This window comes from Physella acuta, unplaced genomic scaffold, assembly GCF_028476545.2.
Source record: "Physella acuta isolate Inbredline_101_S28 unplaced genomic scaffold, ASM2847654v3 ptg000531l, whole genome shotgun sequence".
Classification (NCBI taxonomy): Eukaryota; Metazoa; Mollusca; class Gastropoda; family Physidae; genus Physella; species Physella acuta.
This window is the reverse complement of record NW_026732050.1, coordinates 371,507-394,094: the sequence shown is the minus strand read 5'-3', so window position 1 is coordinate 394,094 and position 22,588 is coordinate 371,507. Positions and strand designations below refer to the sequence as shown.

The window sequence follows — 22,588 nt, the reverse complement described above, 5'->3', positions numbered from 1 at the left end:
TTGGTCAATGTACCCAGGTGTTGTGTACCGAAGTGTTGTGTACACAGGTGTTGTGTACGGATGTGTGTGGGTCAATGTACCCGGGTGTTGTGTACGGATGTGTGTAGGTCAATGTACCCAGGTGTTGTGTACGGATGTGTGTGGGTCAATGTACCCGGGTGTTGTGTACGGATGTGTGTAGGTCAATGTACCCAGGTGTTGTGTACGGATGTGTGTGGGTCAATGTACCCGGGTGTTGTGTACACATGTGTTGTGTACCCAGGTGTTGTGTACGGATGTGTGTGGGTCAATGTACCCAGGTGTTGTGTACGGATGTGTGTGGGTCAATGTACCCGGGTGTTGTGTACACATGTGTTGTGTACCCAGGTGTTGTGTACGGATGTGTGTGGGTCAATGTACCCGGGTGTTGTGTACACATGTGTTGTGTACGGATATGTGTGGGTCAATAGTCTTAAGTACATTTTTAAAAAATAAACAAGTAGACGGATGTTGTTTGAGTTGATTTACGTCTACCAACATATGTGCGTTGTTTATAAGTGCCTACAAATATTTAAAAAAAAAACAACAATACAAGCATTTATACTAAACATAACAGAACTGTAAAGTGCCATTAATTGATGAAATATCAGATGTAAGTTTGTGAGAGCTCTGGTTTTGAACGAAACCAACCAACTCGTCATCTTTGCCACGACTTTCGACCTCATCCAACCCTCACACTAGACCTACATATTGTAGATTGAGGTTAGAAAAACAAGTTTACGACAGAACAACCATAAAGTTTTTATAGCAAATTATAAATCATTGCATTAACAAACAGATTTTATTGATTACTTACTGAGGATTTTTCGTTGTTGTTTTTTTTAGCGTACACTGTCCGACGGTCGAAAACTTTCCGTCCTTGTCAAAATTGTATTCTGTTTCCAGTGAGTTGACATCTTTTTAAAAACTTCTTGGTTTGATTTACTCATTACACAACGACATTTTTTTCGGAAAATTAGTTTGATCTTGTAGCATCTGTCTAGCCAGAGTGTATAGTGTATGCTGCTACGTTTTTAACTGTAGGATTTTTTCCTCTATAAAAATAATCACCTCTCATAAAAGGGTTCATAGTTCAGCAATACGGTTACATAGCGTGAAAGGTTTGTAGCTGTAAATACGTCGCTTTATTTTAAAAACACACCTCTTCTATCTACAACACGTTTTCGTTAAATCTTTGTTATCAACTCAACTTTACTTTAGCAAATATGGTATGGACAAGATACATTGTATGGAAATAATTTTATTGTCAAAGTCTGACTTTTATTTCAAGTCAGGAAAACTACCTCGCTAGATTGTATCTGTATATTGTATCTGTATATTGTATCTTTAGATTGTATCTGTAGATTGTATCTGTAGATTGTATCTGTAGATTGTATCTGTAGATTGTATCTGTAGATTGTATCTGTAGATTGTATCTATAGATCGCATATGTAGCTACATGTCAGTCAAACGTCCACTACTCATTGCCGAGGTGCTGTGGCTAATTAACCATCGTTATTACCTCAATATAAACAAACAAGTATTCATTAGATTTTAGGAGTCGGCGTGGTCGGGTAAATAAAGCTTATGGCTGCTAAACCGAAAAGTCTCGAGTTCGAACCCCCGGGCGGATGTGGCTCGCTAGCTGGGGACAGCCACCATTCTAGGGGAGTGAACGCTTCTAATCAAGCGAATGCTGCCTTGTAGTTCGGTGTTGCTATATATCTGTCTGTGTTATGGGTATAGGTTTGTAATGTATCTGTCTGTGTGGTGGGTGAAGTTTTGTAATGTAGAGGCCTGTATAATTGAGTATGTCGAATCTACCTATCACAAAAATTCACCAATGTTTCTAAAAATAGAACATTTCTTATCAGCAGGGATGAGTTACAAACCTTCTCTACTGACTGCTGCCATGATAATCTTCATGCTGCCAGCAGGAAGCTCAGAGTCCAATCAGACCGTAGACTTGTCCAAATTACCGCACAAGATACCAGAGCGTAAACATAGTTTTTTTTTTTTTTTAATAAATTTGTTTCTGTTTTTTTTGTAGAATGACCATTGTCTCCGGGTGGGGGTGTGGGGGGGGGGGGGGCGTCACTAGAATAGCCGTGACGGCCTATACTTTAACGCATACAACACATTTATCTCTTGAATCAACACGAAAATAATTACCCTATCTTCCATTATGTCTTAACTTTACCTATCGCCCAATCATTTCTTAACTTAACCTATCGCCCAATCATTTCTTAGCTTTACCTATCGCCCAATCATTTCTTAACTTTACCTATCGCCCAATCATTTCTTAACTTTACTTATCGCCCAATCATTTCTTAGCTTTACCTATCGCCCAATCATTTCTTAACTTTACCTATCGCCCAAATAAAATAAAAATGGACAGTTTCATTAAATCAAACATTCCGCAGGTACGAAGTATGACTCAATGTTAAAGTTTCGCTGATAAGTTGGCAAAATATATGGAGTTGTACACAGGGGGACACAACATTTTAAAACGGCACTAATTGTATTACATCCCTTAACTTCCATGATTGGGGGGGGATATGAAATGTCACAGAATTTTATGCAAAAATGTAATGTCCATTTCAGGTCTAAAAATTTATAAATGATTTTATCTTTAGCTTTTACTGATTTATTTTTCAGCCGTGCAGGAAATTTGTAATTCGGTCAAATGCCAATATTTGGGTACTATTTTTAAAAATTTTGTATCTAAATAAATATTTCACTTTTCATCCCTTTGCCAATCATTTAACCATATACTTAATTAACATCGACTTAATTAATTAAAACTCGTAAATTTATTCTAACAAACCTAGGTCCTAAAACTACCTCTACTAATTCACGTTTGTCGGAGTGCACCGTCCTCTCAACATTCACATAACTTTTTATGTTCAACAGCGAAGCAGGTTGTCAACCTGATGAAAAAATCCGTCAACCCTTGTGATGACTTCTACACGTACGCCTGTGGGAATTACAGGCCCGCGATGCTCAATGAAATTTCAATCCTTGACGGCCTCAACAGAAAAAACTACGACTTCCTTTTGGGTAAAATTCAATTCATATTGTAAGGTCTATAACGTGTCGAAAATAAGTAGCTCCAGAAAATATTACACAGCGTTTTCACTTACATTTTTGGGCACTAATGTCTGGTTTTTATGCGCTGGTATAGCCCCGTTTTCATTTTGTAATTGTAATAAAATATAGTTATCTAAATAACATAGCGTGTAATAAAAATGAGTAACAGAGCTTGCAGATGTAAATTAAAAAAATAACAATAATAATAACTTCGAGGACTGCTATAGATATTTATGTTTAAAAGGGAAGAATGGTTTGATGTCATGTGTAACATTGTACTCAACATAGCATTCCGGCTGCTTATATTATCTATAATATTACTAACCATCCCGGCAGTGGCGTAGCGAGGTCGGGTGTCACCCGGTGCGGCACTTAATGGTGTCACCCCCCCAGAGGCGTTGCGACCCTTCCCGGGGACAAACTTTCAAGTTTTCGATTTGCACCCCCCTCAAACTTTCGATTTGCACCCCCCCCCCCCCCCTCAAGTTTTCGATTTGCACCCCCCCCCCCTCAAACTTTCGATTTGCACCCTCCTCAAGTTTTTCTCTATATATTTTGCTATTCTTTGCCTTGGTGTCACCCCCCTAAATGGTGTCACCCGGTGCGGTCCGCACCCCCCCCCCCTCGCTACGCCCCTGCATCCCGGCCAGGTCCTGCACTGGCCTCTGTAAAAAACCTATCCGTAAAGGGCCAATATTGCACTATGACAATCAAGTCTTTTACTACATACATGCCTACCACGGGGTCCGCCGCATACGTATACAGACAAAGAGTCCATTTCAACTTTATATATTAGATTTTTCTTAAATCCTTTAATTCATATCAGCTCTTTGGGGTCGACGTTGACGAGGCGGTAAAGCTCATGGTTGCTAAACCTAAAAGTCTCGAGTTCGAACCATCGGGCAGATGAGGCTCGTTAGCTGGGGACAGCCACTCTTCTAGGAGAGACAACTACAAAAATAAAACAACTGCTGCCCTGTAGTTTGTTCTTGGTTGGACAAAGGATGTAGAAGAAAATCCAATAAGAAAAGCAGGCTGAAATCGGAGTCAATGGCCTCAATGGCGCATAACAAGTTGGCACGTATAAAATTAAGAACGAAGAAGAATAAGAATTTCAGCTCTACTTATAAACATAAAACCCCTCAGCCCACCAAACCGATAAAAATAAAATCCCTTAAATCACCATTTAATTGCAAATTTTCAATTTCATTTTTAAAAATGAAATTGTAATTACACTTTTTGCATTAGATCTATGTATTGGTAAACCATCGTAATGAATGAAAGTAGGCTACAGTTAAGAAAGAAATATTACTATTATAAAACTGTATCAGTCCTCACAAGCCGATGATGAAAACTGTAATACTAAAGCGAACATGGCAAGGCAAACTGACGCTGTAAATTACATGTCTGAGGAAGAATAAATAGTAGTGTATAATTTATTCTCTACTTTTTAGTGCATTATTACATAAAAGCTAAAAGTGTTCACTTGTACAGCAGTCAAATGTTTTGATTTGAAGCATGAAAACAATAACCTAGTTGTATTAGTTGTTTTTTTTTAAATACCTTTTTCGGACGCGATATCAAGAGAGTAGCCTCGCTATAATCATCTATGTTTTCTTTAGCGACAAAGAAAAGTCGATGACTCTGTTGTATCAGTTTTATCTTATATCGTGATGTACAGATAAGCTAAATCTGTAATATAAGCTACATACAGATAAGTTAAACATGTGATATAGGCTACATACAGATAAGCTAAACCTGTAATATAGGCTACATACAGATAAGTTAAGCATGTGATATACACATACAGATAAACAGAACCTTTGTTATACAATACATTAACCCATAAATTAAAATATCTTGTCCACTTTCAGATAAGTTAAATAGCGAAGTCGAAGAGTCTAACTATTTCAGCGTGAAGTTGGCGAAAATTTATTATCAATCATGCATGAAAGAAGGTGAGTGCTTTCAATGGACCACTCGACAGCTCAATGCTGTATTCAAAGCTTTTTTTCAGTACGGCATCGCGTAGTATCAAGACGGCAGGCGGTACAAAGAGACGGCAGCCGGTACAGACAGACGGCAGCCGTTAACAAGAGACGGCAGCCGGTACAGACAGACGGCAGCTGGTACCAAGAGACGGCAGCCGGTACAGACAGCCGGCACACACAGCCGGTAGCCGGTACACATAGCCGGCAGCCGTTACCGAACGACTAGAAATGTTCTTTTCTTCCAGTCAGTGACGTCAGTCTCTAGAGATCTATTCAGCGCTGTTGTTATTTCGGGGCGTAGGCGTGTGTTGGGGATTTTGTCCATTAGGGGCTGTCCATCTGAATATTATAGAGGGAGGGGTTGTCCTGGCGGCTTATATCGGGGCCTTTTTTTTTCTTCAACGTTCATAAATTTTATCATGGAAGGGATTTCCGTCACCATAATAAAGTATGACGTGTCAAAGCGTTATTCGCTATTTGTCACGTGACCTCCGGCCTCACCCTGATGGTAGTTGATCACCCCCTCCCCCCCCCCCCCCACCTCCATTACTCCAGCCAAAATGGAAGACAACCCCCAGCTAATGGAAGTGAAGAACCAGTTCAGCAAACTCTGGCCCAGCTTAAACGAGAACTACGTTGATGAGAAGCAGGACCTGAGCCAGCTTACAAACCTCCTCCCTGAGACACTGGGCGAGCCGTTCTACCACATCAGGCAGTTGCCAGATAGCAACAACAAGGATCGCTATTTGATTCATGTAGGTAGCACTCACACGACAGTAGGCCTACACAATAGGGATTTATACATATATAAAGGCTTTATATATATATATATAAAGGTTAAATATATATATATATATATATATATATATATATATATATATATATATATATATATATATCAACCATCCTAAAGTCCATTATACCTACTGTTAACCATCCTAAAGTCCATAAGACCTACTGTTAACCATCCTAAAGTCCATTAGACTTACTGTCAACCATCCTAACGTCTATTAGACCTTCTGTCAACCATCCTAAAGTCTATTAGACCTTCTGTCAACCATCCTAAAGTCTATTAGACCTTCTGACAACCATCCTAAAGTCCATAAGACCTTCTGTCAACCATCATAAAGACCTACTGTCAACCATCCTAAAGTCCATTAGACCTACTGCCAACCATTCTAAAGACCTACTGCCAACCATCCTAAAGACCTTCTGCCAACCATCCTAAAGACCTACTGTCAACCATCCTAAAGACCTGTCAACCATCCTAAAGTCCATTAGACCTACTGCCAACCATTCTAAAGACCTACTGCCAACCATCCTAAAGACCTACTGCCAACCATCCTAAAGACCTACTGTCAACCATCCTAAAGACCTGTCAACCATCCTAAAGTCCATTAGACCTTCTGCCAACCACCCTAAAGACCTTCTGTCAACCATCCTAAAGTCCATAAGACCTACTGCCAACCATCCTAAAGACCTATTGCCAACCATCCTAACATGACGATGTGTCGTGCATAGATTGACTACCCGGAGCCCAGCTTATTCAAGCGACAGTTCGGTATATCCAGCCACAGAAAGTTGTACGAGCTGTACGCCAAGAACTTTGGCAAACCTTCCCCGGCTGCTGCTCATGATGCTGATGAGTGGGCCATCTTTATAGATGCCAGAAATAAGGTTTGGATCCCTGGTTGTGTGCGTGTGATTGTGTGTGTGTGTGTGAGCGTGGATACAAGCCAGTGGGTGTGCGTGCGTGTGTGGGAGAGAGACCGGGGATAGATGCCAGTGTGTGTGTGTGTGTTTGTGTGAGTATGAGTGTGTATAAATTCATGTTTGCGAGTGTTTCTGTGTGGGTGCGGATACATGCTAGTGTGTGTGAGATTGTGTACGGATGTGGGTGTGAGCAGGGATGCATGCCCGTGTGCGTGATGGTGTATGTTTTTGTTCGTATATGTATGTGCGAACTTGTGTGTGCGTCTTTTTTTTTACTTATGTGCGTGTGTGTCTTTGTATGTGCTTATGTTAAACTTAATTAGGATGTACATACTCACGTAACCTTTTGACCCGTGTTGTTCTCTTGCTGCAGCTGATCCACGAGCCTGGGACCGCTGGCTACGTCACACATTACAGCCTCACCACCCTGGGGGAGATCTCTCAACGTTTCCCAAAGGTCAGTGCTTAGGTCATAGGTCACGGGTCGCTTGGGTCAGTGTGTGTTGTGGTCAGTGCATGACTGGATTACAGGCCAGTGGTAGGTGGTATGTCGTGGGTCATAGGTGAGGTTGAGCTTAAGTTATCCATTAGTGCATGCTTAGTTCTTAGGTCAATGTCTGAGTGAGTCATTAGCACATCCCTGATGGATGCCTGGCTTGAATGTGGGAAGGAAGAGTGAAGGGTATCGTGCTGACTTCAGGAACCTTAGACGTGATATCAGGTCTAGATTGGTTTCTTCTGTTTTACTTAAGAGCATTAAACTTCTAATAACAACAAGAGCCCGCATCTAACTGAACTCCTTACTCGATGTAGTTCAACTTCAAAACACTCATAGAGTTGGCTTATCGCGATGCTGGTATCACCATAACGGACAGCGAGCCCATTGCGGTCAGGGATACACAGTATTTCCAGAAACTTCTTCATCTTGTTGAGGACACGGAAAGCAGGTCAGCCCTCCATTTCTTAAAGCAGATATGTCTGTATGTAATAGCCAGTACATGCAATCTGGTTTTATTTGCGCTTGTATAGCCCCATAATGGGTTAATTAAGATGTATTTTAACTTTGCTTGATTTATTTAAGACAAACCTCTCTGGACTGGGATGCCTACACAAGTGTCTTCTTTACTTACATATCTGCCTTGTGTACCTATATATCTGCCTTGTTTACATACACAGCAACCTACACAACTGTCTTATGCAAAAATCTTTACCCCCCCCCCCCCCCCACCCCCGTTTTTAAACGTACCATTTGACCATAGTATAAAAAACAAAAGTGCTAACTAAATTCAGAATTAAGGAGAGACATAATACGTGTTTTGAATAACATCTAGTTTTAGCTTTTTTAAATACCTGGGGTATTGATGAGTTTAAAAAATTCATGTCAGTAGGCTTACTATCAACACGACATGGAAGCATCTTAGCAAAAAAATAAATTAAAAAGTTATCTTGCCCATATTACCATCCTAAGATATTGGATAAAAAATATTTGTCTAACAAGTCTAACTAGTATATTCTCTCCTAGAACCCTGGTTAATGCTATATTCCCACCCAGAACTTTTGCCAATGCTATATTCCCACCTAGAACTTTTGTCAATGCTATATTCCCACCCAGAACTTTTGTCAATGCTATATTCCCACCCAGAACTTAATGCTATATTCCCACCCAGAACTTAATGCTATATTCCCACCCAGAACTGAATGCTATATTCCCACCTAGAACCCTGGTCAATGCTGTAATGTTCGAGAAATTGATCTGGCGTACCCTCCACGCTACCACTCTACTACAACAAGCCTATCTGACTGTTTTTCCGGTAAGAATTTTTTTTTATTTGTTTTTTATTATGCTAGATTGTCATTGCCGCTAGATGCTACTTACTCAACCTCTTAGTTTTATATAAAATATTACAAGTGCGATCACAGGATAATGTTGTCATTGCCGCTAGATGTTACTTACTCAACCTCTTAGTTTTATATAAAATATTACAAGATGTAGGAAGACCATGACAACGCATAGACAGAACTAAATGTAGTCCCAAGAAGTAAATATAACACTATCTATCTGTGTTCTGGTATTCTAAGATGAAATTCTTTGTTTATATCTGAATAAAATCCTTTGTTTATTTCAAAATAAAATCCTTTGTTTATGTCTGAATAAAATCCTTTGTTTATGTCTGAATATAATCCTTTGTTTATGTCCAAATAAAATCCTTTGTTTATGTCCAAATAAAATCCTTTGTTTATGTCCAAATAAAATCCTTTGTTTATGTCCAAATAAAATCCTTTGTTTATGTCTAAATAAAATCCTTTGTTTATGTCTGAAAAAAATCCTTTGTTTATGTCCAAATACAATCCTTTGTTTATGTCTGAATAAAATCCTTTGTTTATGTCCAAATAAAATCCTTTGTTTATGTCTAAATAAAATCCTTTGTTTATGTCTGAAAAAAATCCTTTGTTTATGTCCAAATACAATTCTTTGTTTATGTCTGAATACAATCCTTTGTTTATGTCCAAATAAAATCCTTTGTTTATGTCCAAATAAAATCCTTTGTTTATGTCCAAATAAAATCCTTTGTTTATGTCCAAATAAAATCCTTTGTTTATGTCTAAATAAAATCCTTTGTTTATGTCTGAAAAAAATCCTTTGTTTATGTCCAAATACAATCCTTTGTTTATGTCTGAATAAAATCCTTTGTTTATGTCCAAATAAAATCCTTTGTTTATGTCTAAATAAAATCCTTTGTTTATGTCTGAAAAAAATCCTTTGTTTATGTCCAAATACAATCCTTTGTTTATGTCTGAATACAATCCTTTGTTTATGTCCAAATAAAATCCTTTGTTTATGTCCAAATAAAATCATTTGTTTATGTCCAAATAAAATCCTTTGTTTATGTCCAAATAAAATCCTTTGTTTATGTCCAAATAAAATCCTTTGTTTATGTCTAAATAAAATCCTTTGTTTATGTCTGAATAAAATCTTTTGTTTATGTCTGAATAAAATCCTTTGTTTATGTCCAAATAAAATCCTTTGTTTATGTCCAAATAAAATCCTTTGTGTATGTCTGAAGACGCTGCACCCCTGGTGGAGGTGCTATGAAGAACTAAACAGGTACTTCCGGGAGTCCATCATCCGACTCTACGAGATCAACAAGTTCCCAAAGACTGCGGACTCACGTAACACAGTGCGTTCACACCATCGGAATGTGTGCAGAGTTTTTTCCAGGCATCTCTGCGGGGGGGGGGGGGGGGCGAAGCCCCCTCGAAAAAAAATTACCGCCCCCCCCCTCCCCCGAACGAAATGAAATTTATATTATTTATATAGAAAATATATACTTTTAACAGTGTCCGCCCCCCCCCCCCCCGAAGAAAGTCTACCGCCCCCCCCCCCCCCCGAAAATTTCAAGTGCCCCCCCCCCCCCCGGAGAAAAATGTCTGGAAGAAACACTGAATGTGTGGTGGTGGTGGGGGGAGAGTGTGGGGAGATGGAGTGTGTGAGATGGAGTGTGTGTTAGCTTAATGTCTGCGTTGGTGTCTGTGTGGTGGTGGTGGGGTAGAGTGTACATGCGAATAGTTGCCTCTATGTGTTTTCTATTCTGGACTTAGAAATTTTGTATTTTAAACTTATAATGTAAATAAATAGTTGTGACAGTTATATTTTTGGTCAATGCTATTCTATCTATTCTAATCGGATGACCTAAACTGGTATCTGTTGTAGATTTGCTACACTAATCTGCCGATTTTGCTATACAGGTGAAGGAAATCGTGAAAATGCTGATCGATTACGCCAACACTACCGTTGCCGAACGACCTCTGACCCATAACACCAAAATGGGTTTTTTCAAAAAGGTTCCATTTTGTTTCTTTCGGTGTTTTGGTTACATTAAAATACATTAAGTATTTTAAAGGCATTATTTAAGTACAGATGTTGATGCTACATAAATATAATGGGAAGGACAATAATAAGAGAAATCGTTCAGACGAAGGACAATTAAAAAGGTGTAGGTTTGGTCAGGTTTTGTGTAATGTGTGAGCTGTAGGTTTGGAGGTGGGTCAATGTGCGGGAGGTGGTTATTGTGGGGAGGTCGGTTAATGTGGGGGGGGGGGGCAGTGGCGGAACTAGAAATCAAAGGCTCCCCCGCAAAGAAAAAACTAGGGCCCCCTATACATATATATATATATATATATATATATATATATATATATATATATATATATATATATATATATATATGTATGTGTATATATATATATATATATATATATATATATATATATATATATATATATATATATATATATATATATATATATATATATATATATATATATATGTATATATATATATATATATATATATATATATATATATATATATATATACAAAATCTATATCAGGGGTTCCCAACCCCGTGCCCGCGGGCGCCACGGCGCACGCCGAACGATTCGTATGTGCCCGCCTCTCACTATTCGACAGAGACAGAATTTTTTTCATAAACATTATTGAAAAGGTTGAAGGGGATGGAAATCGAAAGTTTGAGGGGGGGGGTGCAAATCGAAAATTTGAGGAGGGTTGCAAATTGAAAATTTGAGGGGGGGGGGGGGGTGAAAATCGAAAGTTTGAGGGGGGGTGCAAGTCGAAAGTTTTGTCCCCGGGTGACGGGAAGGGTCGCTACGCCTCTGGAAGGAGTTTGTCAATTTAAAATATGTGGTGCCCTCCACCCTACCGATATTTTAGAATGTGCTCTAGAGTATAAAAAGGTTGGGAACCCCTGATCTATATCCTATGTGAGTAATTTAGTCTACTTCATTGCAATATATCACCATTCTTTTTTAATATATATATATATAACCATTCTGTGTGAACAAAACAGAAAAATTTAGTCCACACTCAGTTCTAGTAAGAATAGTATCGCATTTATGCTGGTCAAAAATATATAAAGACGTTAGCTTGACTCGTGAATGGTTTCTCGCGTTATGTTTATTTTTTTCATTTTTGGCTTTTATAATATCAGTTTTGAAAACATTGATTTTTACAGCCATACTATTGTATAGTACGTCTTATTTAAATAACAATTCAGAGAATCAATTGCTTTTTAATATACATAGTACAAAACTATTTAAATGAGCTTCGTGGGCATCCCTATTTTTCTTCTTCTTCTTCTTCGTTCTTAATTTTTGAATATGGTGGAGGATTCAGACAACAAGTCCAACTTCATAGACAAACCGGACTGTGGTTTCCAGTTTGTCAGGTGACCCATATAATTTTTCCCTGAGTGGGGTGGGCTGGGGCCAGTGTCTGCCTCTTGCCTGGCTATACAGAGTACAATCCTCTAGTACGTGCTCCGTGTTTTCCGGGGCCTTGCCACAAGGGCACATTTCGCTACACCCAACCTTCAGTTTTTTGTGCATGTGTTGATTTAGTCTGTTTTAAAGAAGGGCAGTAAGTCATGGAAGTAGTGTGAATGTTTACCTACCTTTCAAACTATAGCTCTTGTAGATTTTAAAATATTTTTCTACGCAACAATCTCTGCTATAGTAGACCTGTTTTTTTTTTTTACAAAACCACTTTCAAGATGCATGAAAAACATAATTTAAAAAAAAAAAAAATCATTGTTTTTTGGTCGGAACTGGGCCCCTAAACGTCCTGGGCTCCCCCGCATTGCGGGGTCTGGCGGTATGGTAGTTCCGCCCCTGGGGGGGGGGGGGGGTAATGTGGAGGAGGTGGACTAATGTGCCTAGTTAAGAAAACTGCCGAGTTATTCAAAATGTAAATTCGGTATTAATTCAACCAACATAACTAAATGCCGTTAGATATTTAATTAAACACATCCTCATTGTCCATGACGAAAAGAATTATTTAAATTACATGACTTTCATTCTTGTAAGACTGGTATAATTGGAGGGTGACGAATCTCATTATCAGATTTCTAGATATTTGAAAATATTGTAACCGTTTTGTACTTGCCAGCTAAATAAATTAAAAACTGTGGTCGGCTCGGAGAAAAACAACTTGGCGTTTTCAAAAATTAACGAGATGTACACTGGGGTGAGTAGGATTTTCGTTGGCTCAAGATTAAATATAGTTGGGATCTTTGGGGAGGCTAATCGAAGGTGGATCTATGGGGTGGCTAGTCGAAGGTGGATCTATGGGGTGGCAAGTCGAAGGTGGATCTATGGGGTGGCTAGTCGAAGGTGAATCTATGGGGTGGCTAGTTAATGGTGGATCTATGGGGTGGCTAGTCGAAGGTGGATCTATGGGGTGGCAAGTCGAAGGTGGATCTATGGGGTGGCTAGTCGAAGGTGGATCTAAGGGGTGGCTAGTTAATAGTGGATCTATGGGGTGGCTAGTTAATGGTGGATCAATGGGGTGGCTAGTCGAAGGTGGATCTAAGGGGTGGCTAGTCGAAGGTGGATCTATGGGGTGGCTAGTTGAAAGTGGATCTATGGGGTGGCTAGTCAAAGGTGGATCTATGGGGTGGCTAGTTAATGGTGGATCTATGGGGTGGCTAGTTAATGGTGGATCAGTGGGGTGGCTAGTCGAAGGTGGATCTTAGAGGTGGCTAGTTAATGGTGGATCAATTGGGTGGCTAGTCGAAGGTGGATCTAAGGGTGGCTAGTCGAAGGTGGATCTATGGGGTGGCTAGTCGAAGGTGGATCTAAGGGTGGCTAGTCGAAGGTGGATCTAAGGGGTGGCTAGTCGAAGGTGGATCTATGGGGGTGGCTAGTCGAAGGTGGATCTATGGGGTGGCTAGTCGAAGGTGGATCTAAGGGTGGCTAGTTAATGGTGGATCTAATGGGTGGCTAGTCGAAGGTGGATCTAAGGGTGGCTAGTCGAAGGTGGATCTATGGGGTGGCTAGTCGAAGGTGGATCAATGAGGTAGCTAGTCGAAGGTGGATCTAAGGGTGGCTAGTCGAAGGTGGATCTAAGGGGTGGCTAGTCGAAAGTGGATTAATGGGGTGGCTAGTCGAAGGTGGATCTATGGGGTGGCTAGTCGAAGGTGGATCTAAGGGTGGCTAGTCGAAGGTGGATCAATGGGGTGGCTAGTCGAAAGTGGATCAATGGGGTGGCTAGTCGAAGATGGATCTATGGGGTGGCTAGTCGAAGGTGGATCTAAGGGTGGCTAGTCGAAGGTGGATCTATGGGGTGGCTAGTCGAAGGTGGATCTAAGGGTGGCTAGTCGAAGGTGGATCTATGGGGTGGCTAGTCGAAGGTGGATCTAAGGGGTGGCTAGTTAATGGTGGATCTATGGGGTGGCTAGTTAATGGTGGATCAGTGGGGTGGCTAGTCGAAGGTGGATCTAAGAGGTGGCTAGTTAATGGTGGATCAATTGGGTGGCTAGTCGAAGGTGGATCTAAGGGTGGCTAGTCGAAGGTGGATCTAAGGGTGGCTAGTCGAAGGTGGATCTATGGGGTGGCTAGTCGAAGGTGGATCTAAGGGTGGCTAGTCGAAGGTGGATCTAAGGGGTGGCTAGTCAAAGGTGGATCTATGGGGGTGGCTAGTCGAAGGTGGATCTATGGGGTGGCTAGTCGAAGGTGGATCTAAGGGTGGCTAGTCGAAGGTGGATCTAAGAGGTGGCTAGTCGAAGGTGGATCTAAGAGGTGGCTAGTTAATGGTGGATCTAAGGGTGGCTAGTCGAAGGTGGATCTAAGGGTGGCTAGTCGAAGGTGGATCTATGGGGTGGCTAGTCGAAGGTGGATCTAAGGGTGGCTAGTCGAAGGTGGATCTAAGGGGTGGCTAGTCGAAGGTGGATCTATGGGGGTGGCTAGTCGAAGGTGGATCTATGGGGTGGCTAGTCGAAGGTGGATCTATGGGGTGGCTAGTCGAAGGTGGATCTAAGGGGTGGCTAGTCGAAGGTGGATCTAAGGGGTGGCTAGTCGAAGGTGGATCAATGGGGTGGCTAGTCGAAGGTGGATCTAAGGGGTGGCTAGTCGAAGGTGGATCTAAGGGGTGGCTAGTCGAAGGTGGATCAATGGGGTGGCTAGTCAAAGGTGGATCTAAGGGGTGGCTAGTCAAAGGTGGATCTAAGGGGTGGCTAGTCGAAGGTGGATCTAAGGGGTGGCTAGTCGAAGGTGGATCAATGGGGTGGCTAGTCGAAGGTGGATCTAAAGGGTGGCTAGTCGAAGGTGGATCTAAGGGGTGGCTAGTCGAAGGTGGATCAATGGGGTGGCTTGTCGGAGGTGGATCTATGGGGTGGCTAGTCGAAGGTGGATCTATGGGGTGGCTAGTCGAAGGTATTCTAAATGATTCCCACGGGTTATCAAAGAACTCTACGCACTGTTAATATCATAGTTCATATATATATATATATATATATATATATATATATATATATATATATATATATATATATATATATATATATATGTTACAGACATAGCATAGTTTTAATCTTTCTGCTAATTAGGGCCTATGTTTAATAACAATCCTATAAATAATATAAATAATAATTTATGATCAAATAAAATAAGTATCACGGATACTCAGTGATCTTGCAATTTTGTTTTTAAAAATTGGGCTACCTACTAATAAAAAGCAATTTATATTTTATATCTATAAGAACAATTGTAATACTTATTGTAAAAGCATACTCAAAAAATCAGCAACAATAAATGGTAATTATTATGGGAATAATAATTATTATTCATAAATAATACCATAATCAATTACAAATAACAAACCTGTTATAGAATCTATTTATGTAAAAATAATTACCTGATATAACAACCCCTCCCCACCTCCACCTCCCATCCCACCGGCAGCTGACCTTGGATGTCAACGACTACAGTTCCAACCGTATGCACGTCAGAAAACGATTGCAAATACTGGAGAGAAAACAGTTGCGTGGAGTACCTAAAGCTTTTGACAAGTAAGTTAGAGTCAAATTTCTGGTAAGTTAGTGTCAACTGTCACGTAAGTTAGTGTTAAATTTCAAGTAAGTTAGTATCAACTTTCATCACATCAAAGCTGATTTGATCTGTATTCGATTTGTTGCAAATTAGTTAGTTTAATTTGTGCTTAAAATTTCAAGATACGCAAGCTTTTATATTGTCTTCATTTATTTATTTTCTTACAGCAACGTTATTTTTTTAAAAACTACCCGTATCGGCTAGGTTTTGCTCCAGCCATTTATTGCCATGCCCAAGAGGAAATGTTCACGCAGATATGTTTGCTCATACAATGTTTTAAGAAAAATGAAAGAGTATTACACAATGCTACGCTCAAAACAGCAACAACAGCAACTTGATTCTATAAAATTAACCTAACAGATTTTCACTATCACGGATTGTTGTACAAATATAATAAGTATCAAACTTTTAAACAGAAAACCGCTTGTTAATTCCCCTCTTCTCGTGAGCAACAGCCTCATATGATACTATTAAAAATATAAAGACATAAAATAGTGGAATAGTAGCATGTAAATGTATATAGCTTTTTACTTTCTCGTATATACGAAGTATATAGAAAGTCTTGTAATCCTGCAAAAAAAAAAATCGAGATTTTTACAAATCTCGACGTTTTACACCTCACTGATAGGAAAAACATAATTTTGCTATCTTGTCCGTATGTCTGTGTGTATGTGTGTGTGTGTGTCTGTGTGTCTGTAAACACGATAACTTGAGTACCGTTACAACTAGGTTGATGAACTTTCATATATAAGTATTTTATCAAAATCGTAGATGCGTATCACATTTTGAGCTATTTCCGGAAACCGGAAGTGGTACTTTTTTTTTTACCTATCACTTGAGTACTATTTCAGATAGAGATAGAGATAGATAGATAGAGAGAGAGAGAGAGAGAGAGAAAGAGATTCTCCACAGATACCAGATATTTTCATCGCATATAACTTTGGTCACCATTTTACTCTCCACAGATACCAGCTATTTCCCCTGCATATAACTTTGGTCACCATTTTACTCTCCACAGATACCAGCTATTTCCCCTGCAAGCCATCGCCGCCTATGACGCCGAGAAAAACAAACTTTGTAAGTTATTCAGAGACCTACGAGATCGCTGACTAAAACACAGAGTTTCTTTCATGCATCTCTTAGACGTCACCCCCCCCCCCCCTTATAAAAATTTAAAAAAAAAATATTTAATTTACATAGAAAATGCATACTTTAACCAGCGTTCGTTCGATAGTTTTTCTTTTTTAGTGTGTTAGACTTTTTAATTGAGTTTTTTGAAAGCCGTTTGCATGCTGTTTTCTATCTTTTTGATAAACCTGTTTTCATTTTTAAAAAAAAGATAAAATACATTATACTATTTATTATATTTAACACACCTGTTTAAATGAACAAATTAATTACTTTTTTCTTTGTTTTTATCGCCTTTATAGATATCTATATAAATTTTCTTATTTGATCTTGATTGTAACGCGGAGGGGATTTTCTCCAACAAAATTTGAATTGTGTCTACAATTATTGCGCTATATGGCCCATTGACTCCTATTTCAGCCTTCTATTCTTTTTGCATCTGCATCTATAACCATTACGCATCCAAGGACAAACTACAAGTTAGCAGTTATTTGACTTTGGAGTTTTGTCTCCTATCAAAGTTCTTCTGCCCGGAGGTTCGAACTCGGTACTTTTCGGATTAGCAAACAAGAGTTTACCCGCCTGACCCCGCCCACAATTTTCCAGTTAAATACTGTCTAATTTTTTTTTAATTTGCAGATATAGCAAATGGCCTTGTTCAACAACCATTTTTTGAAAGCAATGCACCGAAGTGAGTTATGTCCCCTATTCTATGAGTTATCTCCCTTCTCTAATTCCCCTGTTTGGGTGATTAGCCTTTATTCTCTCATCGATTCAGATCGTTAACATGTTTTGACATTGATATTTTTATAAGATTTTACTTAGTTCACACTGACCGTTTGTTCGTTTGTTTGAACCGACGTGTACCGCAGCGATTTCGTTCAAACTTTTTAGAAATTTTCGTCACTAATGTCAACGCAAGAATTTCTAGTTTTTTTAAATCTAATTAAAGATTAAATTAGTCATATAAAAGAATGCTTTCTTTAATATAGCGAACAACGTTTCTATTGAAGAAATTAAGTTTTATTTCTAGCTTATAAGTACATTAAATTATACAAGCTTGTAGAATCTTTTGTATTAAAAGATGTTTAAAATCCTTTTAAATTAAAATATGTTTATACTTTTTAAAAATATTTTAATGGGGTTTTTTAATTATATTTTTTTTAAAAATATACCTAATATTTAACCCTTTTTAATAATTAGAGAATTCTTTAAAAAAACTTTAACAGAATCTGGCTTATCGCTAAAATCGGTATCATCGCAAACACGGCTTTTGCAGAAATACTAGGCGAGAAAGGTGAGTGTTTTACCTGTAGGCTACTTAGTGAAGTCTGCTTTACACCTGATTTTATAATTGGTCGTGCTCATTCATTAGGCTGCTTATTCCTATGACGGTGTTTCAATACCAAATCTTGAATTGAACAAATAGCATTCACCATAATCCTTCAAACTGACATCCAAAATAAATCTAAAACATTAACATCTACAATAAACCTAAAAAAATTCACATTCACACAAAACCTCAAAAAAGAAAAACATCCATACAAAACCTTAAAAAGAAACAAAAATTCACACAAAACCTAAAATTAAACATTCACACAAAACCTAAAATTAAACATCCACACAAAACCTAAAAAAAAAACTAACATTCACACAAAACCTAAAATTAAATATCCACACAAAACCTAAAAAAACAACTAACATTCACACAAAACCTAAAATTAAACATCCACACAAAACCTAAAAAAACAACATCCACCATGTCGACAAACAGATGAAGGGGAAGGTGGGAGTGTGATTGTTCAGTTGTGATTAATGTATAGATTTGTTCACTGTTGACTATCTAAGTTAGATTTTTCACATCTCTCAATCAAATTCAAACTTCTGAATAAAAATTAACTCAAAACGACAAAACGCTGGAATCTGGTCCATTAAGATTTTAAATATGGCGGGGTGAGAAATGAAAGCAACACACTTGTTTTAAAAGTTACAGGGTAGTCAGTGAACCAGAAATCTGTTTTTGCTTCATCTTATACGCGTAGCGTTATCTTTATGTTACACGCATGTATACAACATGAATGCAAAAGTAAATCTAAAAAAAGACTCGTATATCCGTGGCCTTGGTTTAGTAAATCTTTGCGAGTAGGAAAATAGGGCACCACATTAATATCTGTAAAGAAAAATCTCTCATTCACACACACACACACACACACACACAACCACACACCACAGTAATATCTGCAAAGAAAAATCTCACAACCACAAAACCTCAGACAGTTAACGCCGCTTTGCCGCGGTATTTCTTTCCCCAGGCAGGAACTATGACGACATGGGCAACGAGAGAGGGTGGGTCAGTCCAGTGGATGTCAACAAGTTTGAGCTTCAGATCGTCTGCATGACTTACAAATACCTGCAACAGATTGACAATTTGACTAGCTTTGAATTAAACGTGAGCTTTGTTTACCTCCACACTGTCAAGGTGCAACAGTTTAACAATCGGGTTAACTTTGAATTAAACGTGAGCTTTGTTTACCTCCACACTGTCAAGGTGCAACAGTTTAACAATCGGGTTAACTTTGATTTAAACGTGAGCTTTGTTAACCTCCACACTGGTGCAACAGTTTAACAATCGGGTTAACTTTGATTTAAACGTGAGCTTTGTTTACCTCCACACTGTCAAGTTGCAACAGTTTAACAATCGGGTTAACTTTGATTTAAACGTGAGCTTTGTTTACCTCCACATTGGTGCAACAGCTTGACAGTCTGGTTAATTTTAATTTAAACGTGAGCTTTGTTTACCTCCACACTGTCAATGTGCAACAGTTTAACAATCGGGTTAACTTTACTTTCAACCTTAGTGTCGCCTACAGTAACCAAGCACACAGAGGTAGAGTGTTGTTGGCACTGTGCGCGGCCGCCTTGGTTTGACCAACGTGTGTCTGGTGCCCATCAGAACTTGGTGAAGTTTTATAAACTCGAGCCCCGGGATCCGAACTCACAATTTTTGCGTTAGCAGCCGTTAGCTCTGCCATCCGACCAGCTTCATACGCCTAAATTGTTTTACTGGAAGACTAAGATACATTAGGAGGATGGCAGTACTAAAGACTAAGTAGGATGGTAGTACTAATGATTTTAAGACAAATTGTTCCAAGACGAGTTACCCCAGACAAAAGAATTCTTGTACAAAATATCACAGGATAAAATACCTCAGGGAAAATAATGTTTTGTCCCTAGATATTTTATCCTTGAAATTTTTGTTCCGAGATATTATGTCATTGAGCTCTTGTGTCCTGAGGTATTTTATCATTGAAATCTTATTTCCTGAGATATTATGTTCTGGGATAGTTAGCTCTTGATGAAGGTGAGACCATTTGTCCTAAAACAACTGTGTCCTTGAGCTATTTTGTCTGGGATATTTTACCTTCGAGTATTCGTGCTGGGGTCATTAGTTGTGTAGCATTTACTTATTTTAGGGCATAATTATTCTCTAAAATGTGTGTTTAATAATTCGTGTGTGTTAACAAATGAAACATTTCAGTCCAACCATGCAGCAGAAGTCAAAAAGGTTATTAAAGAAAGCTTGGCAGTTAATCTAGCGTTTGGGTAATAAACATTTTTAATTTTTTCATGTTTTGTCAGAGAGAGAGAGAGAGAGAGAGAGAGAGAGAGAGAGAGAGAGAGAGAGAGAGAGAGAGAAAAGATCAGATCGACATTTTAGAACCTCAATATAAGGAAAATAATATATATATATATATATATATATTATATATATATATATATATATATATATATATATATATATATATGTATAAATGTATATATATATATATATATATATATATATATATATATATATATATATATATATATATATATATATATATGTATAGGTATAATTTATTTATTTTTATATATATTTTTGGATATAAATTTGTGATGGTTGTGTTTGTGTATGTCCTTTTGAGTTTTATTGTGTCTTTCTTTGTGTGCTTTTGAGTGTATGTGTGTATGTATGTGCATGTATGTATGTGTGTGTGTAACACCCCACAATGTGCTCAAACTTAAAGACTTGACTCTAACAACAGCGCATACCATGGCATCAAATACACAGACCAAAAACTTCCTCTAGGTGATTTAACAACTGAGCAAATTTTCTTCATTCTCTACGCTCAGGTACGAGAATTAAAACAAAGAAAAATTATGAAACCTTTAGAAAAAAAAATTCTAATTTGTGTTTATTTTTTAAATAGATTTTTATAGCTTGTAATTATAACAATGTGTTTTTTTTTTCATACATTTATTTTTACTTTTAGTTTCTATGTATTTTTAAAAATATTCTAATACGTTTTCACTAACATGTGGTACCAGTTTTTTCGTTCCTTCCAATCTTCACTCAGTGTGACATCACACACCAGTAAATTATTTATTTTTAAATGCGTTCAGTAGCTTGAGGTTCACTAACTGTAGCAAACAATAAACTCAGTGCTAGACCAGCAGACGTGTGGCAGACACACGTGAACACCAACTAACTTGACTCGTCGATTTATCGCCACTAATCCAATTTTGTTGTATAATGCATTTGCTTCCATTTTCACTAAATAATGTATCATTAGAGATTCTTGAAATGTCGTTGAAAATTTTGTGACAACAGTTCACCAAAAATTCACGTACCAATCCATTCTCGTACAGAGGCCAATATTTGCGTGTCAATATCGCATACAATATTATATGTTATCAATCGATGAGGTAAACAAAATTATCAAGTCAGCGAATAATGAGATAACAAAACGAATCTATTTTCTTTCACAGAACTCTTGTCAGTTGCGCAAGGCTAATAATTTCTACACTAAAATGAGGTATTTTTAGCGTGTGGTACACACACACACACATATATATATATATATATATATATATATATATATATATATATATATATATATATATATATATATATATATATATATATATATATATATATATATATATATGTGTGTGTGTGTGTGTGTGTGTGTGTGTGTACCACACGCTAAATATATATATATATATATATATATATATATATATATATATATATATATATATATATATATATATATATATATTTCTAAATGGATTTTAATAATTATACAAATATATAAAATGTAATATGTTGATCAACTGTTACAGTAACTATATAACTTTGTGATAAACACTTGTAAACAAATATCTAAAACTGTCACTACCATCTCCCTCCTCACAGGGTGAACACAGCCTTGAGAAACAGCATCTTCTTTAGTGCAACCTTCAACTGTACCGATACCTCCCCCATGGGCTCACCCGTCAAGTGCTGAAACAGAGGAGGGGGGATTAAACTTCAACTGTGTTTCGGTTATTCGACTTCGTTTGTTTTTGGAATGCCAGGTGTATAGGATATTAACCATGCATGAAGGCTAACCAGTTTTGAAAGATGCAGAGTGATTGTATGGATACTAGAGAAGATGGATTAAACTGAGTGGTTGTATGGATAATTCAGTATAATTACTATTGATGAATGGAAAAAAATGAGATGTGTAGTGGATATCCACCCGCCCCCATCCGCCTCCAACCCCATCCAACCATCACAAAAAGCAAAAATGTCGCCACACCTCAGCCTATTGAATGTTCGGCCAAAAGATTTATTATCTGCCGAAATTAGGTGCATTGATTAACATTTTATTTTTAAAATATATTAGAAATGTTAAAAAACTGCAAGAATTAAGTTATTA

General features: G+C 38.0%; 1 protein-coding gene across 2 annotated transcripts; it reads left to right on the top strand.

Annotated features, from left to right (window-relative positions):
- Positions 1-853: 853 nt before the first annotated feature.
- LOC131945218 (neprilysin-2) lies at positions 854-22,210 on the top strand. 2 transcript variants are annotated; one of them, XM_059306253.1, is made up of 22 exons: positions 854-923; positions 1,896-2,015; positions 2,677-2,718; positions 2,932-3,078; positions 4,983-5,066; positions 5,655-5,854; positions 6,621-6,776; positions 7,186-7,269; positions 7,626-7,759; positions 8,530-8,623; positions 9,878-9,991; positions 10,560-10,655; positions 12,778-12,855; positions 15,570-15,676; positions 16,735-16,793; positions 17,484-17,535; positions 18,074-18,141; positions 19,157-19,293; positions 20,383-20,447; positions 20,930-21,017; positions 21,654-21,700; positions 22,084-22,210. In XM_059306253.1, the coding sequence occupies exons 2-22, from the start codon at positions 1,898-1,900 to the stop codon at positions 22,172-22,174; spliced, it is 2,061 nt and encodes a 686-aa protein (XP_059162236.1). In that variant the 5' UTR covers positions 854-923; positions 1,896-1,897; the 3' UTR covers positions 22,175-22,210. The 2 variants fall into 2 exon arrangements, with proteins under 2 accessions (XP_059162236.1, XP_059162235.1); XM_059306252.1 differs by having other exon boundaries at positions 862-923; positions 1,893-2,015.
- The last annotated feature ends 378 nt before the right edge of the window (positions 22,211-22,588 follow it).